We start from the raw sequence: 6,289 nt of genomic DNA on the forward strand, positions 1-6,289 counted from the left end.
GCGTTTCCATCGGCCGTCCTGTACGGCAAGTATAAAAAGACACCATTGGCTGAAAGACTCTGCTCCTGTGGCTCAGGAGAGGTGGAGACCACTGGACACCTGCTCCTTCGATGTTCCTTCTATAGAACTATTCAGAAAAACCATATCCTCCCATAATTTATTTATTTATTTATGAGACTTATATACCGCTTTAAGTGCGAGCACTCTCTAAGCGGTGTACACCAGTAAGCAATGTATATATATATATTTACATTGCCCCCAACAAACTGGGTCCTCATTTTACCTACCCCGGAAGGATGGAAGGCTGAGTCAACCTTGAGCCGGTGAGATTTGAACCGCTGACCTGCTGAACACAGTCAGCTAAAGTGGCCTGTAGTAGTGCACTCTAACTGCTGCGCCACCTCGGCTTGATTGATCGGTATCCCGGTCCTTCAGAAAATATTTATCTCCAGTGGCTGCTTAAGGACGAGCAGGAGGTGATCACAGTGCAGGTGGCTAGATTCCATGCAGCAGCAGTGGGGATTGTCCAGGCTGTCTCTGCCCTGCTGAGCCCGCCAAAAGTCCCATTCTGCAAACGGCGCTGCACCAGTTGAGTAGTCCTCGACTTATGACCGGTTGAGTAGTCCCCGACTTACGACCAGTTGGGGGTCGCGGCATTAAAAAGGTTGAGAACCACTGAACTAGACAGACCTTGGTCACTAATTGATTACATCATTGACTGTAATATATTGCTGTGTCCTCTTGTGTTGGTTCGGTTTAGTTTTGTTTTATTTATGTGTTGGCCTTCGGCTGTAATAAATGGATTGATTGATTGATTGATTGATTGATTGAATCTCCTCCTTTTCATCAGGTTTAGAAGAGACGTGCCAAATAGATGCAGCACACACTTCGACGCCGTGGCCCAGATCCGTGGAGAGGTTTTCTTCTTCAGAGGTGAGCTGAGGTTCAGGCAGGGCAGATAGACAGGTAGTCCTCACCTTATAACTGTCCACTTAGTGAGCGTTCATAGCTACCACAGCAATGGAAAAAAGAAGGGACTTGTGGCCATTTTGCACTCACGACCGTTCCAGCATCCCCGTGGTCATGTGATCAAAATTCAGAGGCTTGGCAACTGACATGTACTGTATTTGGGGTGGTTGCATTGTCACAGGGTCATGGGAACCTCTTTGGCCACCTTATGACAAACAGAGTCAACGGGTTGAACGGTGGGGTCCTTGGTGGTCCATGAGCTCGGTGGTTTCCTTGCAGACGTTTCATGACCAAACTAGGTTACATCATCAGTGCTAGAAGGGAATGGCGTTTCTGGAGTGAGGAGGAGGAGGAGGAGGAGGAGGAGGAGGAGGAGGAGGAGGAGGAGGAGGAAAAAAGGAGGAGGAGGAGGAGGAGGAGGAGGAGGAGGAGGAGGAGGAGGAGGAGGAGGAGGAAAAAAGGAGGAGGAGGAGGAGGACTGTAGAGTCCTTGATGCTCTCTGAGCTTGGTGGTTTCCTTGCAGATGTTTCATAACCAAACTAGGTTACATCACCAGTGCTAGAAGGGAATGTATTTCTGGAGAGGAGGAGGAGGAGGAGGAGGAGGAGGAGGACTGTAGAGTCCTTGATGCTCTCTGAGCTTGGTGGAGGACTGTAGAGTCCTTGATGCTCTCTGAGCTTGGTGGTTTCCTTGCAGACGTTTCATGACCAAACCAGGTTACATCATCAGTCCTCAAGCAAACCCTTTTAGCACTGATGAAGTTGCCTCCTTGGGTCATGAAATGTCTGCAAGGAAACCACCAAGCTCAGAGACTATCTGGGACCTCACAGACACGAGGGATGTCAACCTCTGCTAAATTCAGCTTCCCGATTTCAGCCTTGTAATCATTCTTTCCCCCAAATCCCACCCCTGGTTAATGTTGACCAGTTTCACCTTTTCAGGCCAACAGGGCAGGAATTTCTCACCCCAGCTTAGTGCTGCCATGGACGAAACCTGAAAGTGTTGGTGGTATGCAAAGCTCATGTCATCTCCCACCTCCTCCTAACTCATGCAGCTCTCCATCCTGTCAAATGAGCTTCTGGAGCGCTTTTGAACTTTTGAGCTTCTAAATGATCGTTTAGCAGAAGAAGCCACTTAAAAAAGAACCGGCATCTCTCCCAAAGATATTGGAAACTAAATAGCGAGCCTTACCCCAACAGCATGGTAAAAGCTTCATTACCGATGCAAAAAAGATGCTGATTTAATCGCCTGAAGTTCTCGTAAAGATGCAAAGAGACCAGATTTGATTCCTGGTTCCTTCCATCTTCCATCTTCCCCCCCCCCATTCCCCTTTTTAGCCGTTAACGCAAGGATTTATAAATCCCACTTCCTGAGGATGGGGTGTTATTCCCCCATAGATCAATGTCAAATAAAGCGAAGGAAGGAAGAAGTGCAAAGTGACATGAATTTGTAGAATGGTAATTTATATATATATATATATTCTGGTTTTATTAAAACTTTTTATAGTTTTGTAACTTCCTGGTGTTCGTATATTTTATTGTTTAATATATATATATATATATTTTCTGAGGTTTTCACGGGTGTTTGTATGTAGGTCTTTGGTCATTTGGGTTTTCTCCCGCGTCAAATTGGAAGAGTCTTGGCGACGTTTCGACGAAGTCTTATTCGTCATCTTCAGGCTGGTGTTTTCGGCTTCGTGCTCCTAGAAGCATGAAGCCGAAAACACCAGCCTGAAGATGACTAATGAGACTTCGTCGAAACGTCACCAAGACACTTCCAATTTGACGCGGGAGAAAACCTAAATGACCAAAGACCTACATATATATATATATAAATCTGAGCTATTCTGCAGATGTTTCAGGGTTAGTAGTTCTGCTCTATTCTCCTCTGTTTTTCAGCCTGGGCTTAATGTCCCTCAAGAGCAGTGGTTCTCAACCTTTCTAATGCCGTGACCCCATAATACAGTTCCCCATGTTGTGGTGACCCCCAAGTGGGTGTGGCCACCAATAAGAGGGAGTAGGACAACTAGGGAAAAGGGAAAAAAATGGCAGACAGCGTGGTTTGGCGACCCCCGTGAAATGGTCATTCGACCCCAAATGGGGTCCCGACCCACAGGTTGAGAACCACTGCTCAAGAGTGTAAATACAATGTCCACAGCTGCTAAAGCTGCAGAAGGCTGATTGTCTCTTGAATATGTATTTGGAGGGGGCTACCTCAACTTACCAAACGTATTTTTGCTATGGGAAGATTTGGGCTTGCAGGCTCTGCCTTTGAGATATCAGAAATTCTTCAGAGATCCGTAAATGTCCTCAAGTGATCTACATCACTCTCTATAGCACTGGGAACAGACTTCATCCTTTTCGCTACCTTTTTGGTCTAGTCCAGGGCTGTCCAACCTTGGCAACTTAAGATGGATGGACTTCAACTCCCAGAATCCCCCAGGGTCGGGCTTCTCTAGATAAGACTCTATGGTTGCTGGAGCTCAATGGGTTGGTTTAACCAAGGCTTTAAGCCAATGTTGCTCAACCTTGGCAACCTTAAGATGGGTGGACTTCAACTCCCAGAATTCCCCAGCCCTCCACAGGCATTATAACTGGCTGGGGAATTCTGGGAGTTGAAGTCCACCCATCTTAAAGTTACCCAGGTTGGACACCCCTGGTCCAGTCACTTCTGCACAGAAGGTCTAGTGGAGTGCTAATCCTCACTTTGGGTTGCCTTATGAACAAGGCTTTCCATCCCTTGTTACTAACTGGATCTTCTCCACCCAGGCAAGTATTTTTGGCGACTGACTCGCAACAAGCACCTGGTGTCCCTTCAGCCAGCTCAGATCCATCGCTTCTGGAAGGGATTGCCTCTCAACCTGGACAGCGTGGATGCGGTGTACGAGAGGACCCGCGACCATAAGATCGTATTCTTCAAAGGTAGAAGGCAACGTCTGCCATGCTTTACGTTGGTTGACTCTCCTTTCCCCAAACGTTTGGTTTCCCCGCTGGGTTGAAAAGTTTGTTTCATTCCTTACTTGGAGATTCGTGTGGAAGGTTGTTTTCATTTCCTTAATGCCCTGTGAGCTGATGGCCATCCTTGACCTGTAGCCATATTGGACAAAGTTGGCCCAATGGAGTGAGAAGTGATTGCTTACTTACCTCTTACTTCTCCCCAGGGGACCGCTATTGGGTGTTCAAAGACAACAACGTTGAAGAAGGCTACCCTCGGCCCATCTCGGATTTCGGCTTGCCCTTAGGAGGCATTGATGCAGCTTTTTCCTGGGCCCAGAACGACAAGACCTATTTCTTCAAAGATGATCTCCACTGGTGCTACGATGACCACCAGCAGAGAATGGAGGCGGGTTATCCTTTAGAAAGCAGGCTGTGGAAAGGCATCCCCAGCCAGCTGGACGATGCCACGCACTGGTCAGATGGTGAGTTTGGACGCCCAGAGAGCTTCTTTTGAGCCAAGCTTTGCTGCAAGTAAGGAGAACGCTTAGCACATCTCCCAATTAGGCCAGAACACCAATATACATACAGGTGGTCCTTGACGTATGACCACAATTTGGGCCCATCTACTGGGGGGGGGAAGGAAGAATGTGCATGAGAATTAGTTAGACATAACAAGATCGTAGTAGTCGTGTGCGATTCAAGGTTGCTTGAAATAAGAGATGATAAGGAATGGCGGGTTGAAGAACTGGCGGGAAAGCCCGCATTTCAAACTAATTGGAGAATGTGATTTATGACTGTTAATGAGAGGAGGGAATTGTGCTTTGATACTATGTGCTCAGGGGAGGGGAATTCAGATTTTGGCTTAGCTGATGCCGTGCTACCCGAATAAAGATTCTTTAGGGTAAACAATGCCTCGAAGTTCTTTGAAGGGTTTCATCTGTCGGAACCATGACCCTGTCCTTCTTTCTGGGTCTCTTCTCCCAGGGGCCACCTACTTTTTCAAGGGCAAGGAATACTGGAAAGTTGCGGACAGTGACCTGGAGGCCGAATCGGGCTATCCCCGCTCGATTGCAAAAGACTGGCTGGTGTGCAGCGACATGCAGGCCGATGCACCAGAGCCAGCTGGGCGCTCCAGGACCAGGGGACGCTCCCAACAGGGATACCACGACGAAAGCCGATCAGAAAGTGAAGTCTGCTCCTGTACCTCGTCTTCCTCTGACTTCCGGCCTCACAGCTCCCTCAGACTCGGCGGGGTTCTGGTCTCGGTCGCTCTGTGGACAGCGGTGTTGACGCACAGACCTCTATGACCGACGGGGTTGCTGTGGACAGCAGCAATTCAGGGGTGCAAATGGATGCTGGGGTGAAACGGACCCAGGTCCCCAGTTGCAGCCGTGTTAAGAAAGCGACATCTAACATTCCTAGCAATGTGATGTGGAATTAGTTTCAAATTCTCCATGAGAAGCAAAAAGCATTTTTAATTATTATTATTACCGTCGTTGTTGTTCTGATTTCCTTCTGTTGGCTGAGGTGGGTTTATGGCTCCCTTTTTCTTTTTTCTTTTCTTTTCCTTTCCTTTCCTTTCCTTTCTTTTAGTTAACTTTCACACCAGATTTTGCAGATTTTTCACTTCCTCCCCTCTGCCCAGTCTCCCCACCATGCCTATGAATAAAGTTTCTCTACCTGCCACATAGCCAGTCATATTCCCAAGGGGTTATTTATTCTCTCTTGCTTGGGGTATTTAAAAATACATTTCCCCCCTCCACCCCCCTTTGCATCTCCTTGCAAAAAAAAAATAATAATAATTAAAAAAATCAACCTTTTAGATTCGGCGTTGACCAAGGTGGAACCTCTGAGAATTTAGTCCCCAATGAGTTGGGAAAAGTTGCAGGGTGTGATCACAATTAGTCTTTGACTTATAACCACAATTGAGCTCATAAGGGCCGTTGTTACGCCAGGCACTAGTTAAGGGAGTTTGGGCCTATTTTACGATCTTTTCTGCCATGGTTGCTAAGTGAATTGTGCAGTTGTTAAACAAATCTGGCTTCCCCCATTGTCTTTTGTTTGTTGGGACTGGGATGGGAAGGTCACAGAGGGTGATCGGGTGACCCTGGGACACCGCCACAGTCATACGTATATGCCAGTTGCCAAGCAAAATTTTTATCATGTGACCTGGGGATGCTGCAACACTTGTGAATGTGAAAAACGGTCACAACTCACTTTTTTCAGTGCTGTTGTAACTTCGACCACTAAACGAACGGTTATAAGTTGAGATGACTTGCACGGCCTAATTACGATATTAAAAGAGAGGGGGGAAATTCATTCGTTGCCAGATGAGGGCAGCAAAGATTATTAGATTTGGCAGAACAAAGCCAGAACTTTAGAAA

At 47.1% G+C, this 6,289-nt stretch overlaps 1 protein-coding gene across 2 annotated transcripts in view; it reads left to right on the forward strand.

The window, feature by feature from the left end:
- Positions 1-5,591, forward strand: part of MMP17 (matrix metallopeptidase 17) — a 71,697-nt gene extending 66,106 nt beyond the window's left edge. For both annotated transcript variants that reach the window (XM_039332361.1, XM_039332360.1), the window contains 4 exons: positions 851-933; positions 3,738-3,890; positions 4,130-4,387; positions 4,890-5,591. In XM_039332361.1, coding sequence (XP_039188295.1) covers positions 851-933; positions 3,738-3,890; positions 4,130-4,387; positions 4,890-5,212 — 817 coding nt within the window. In that variant the 3' untranslated portion in view covers positions 5,213-5,591. The remainder of the gene's footprint in view (positions 1-850; positions 934-3,737; positions 3,891-4,129; positions 4,388-4,889) is intronic.
- Positions 5,592-6,289: the final 698 nt, after the last annotated feature.

This window comes from Crotalus tigris, unplaced genomic scaffold (assembly GCF_016545835.1).
Source record: "Crotalus tigris isolate CLP2741 ecotype Arizona unplaced genomic scaffold, ASM1654583v1 scf7180000024461.2689607, whole genome shotgun sequence".
Taxonomy (NCBI): Eukaryota; Metazoa; Chordata; class Lepidosauria; order Squamata; family Viperidae; genus Crotalus; species Crotalus tigris.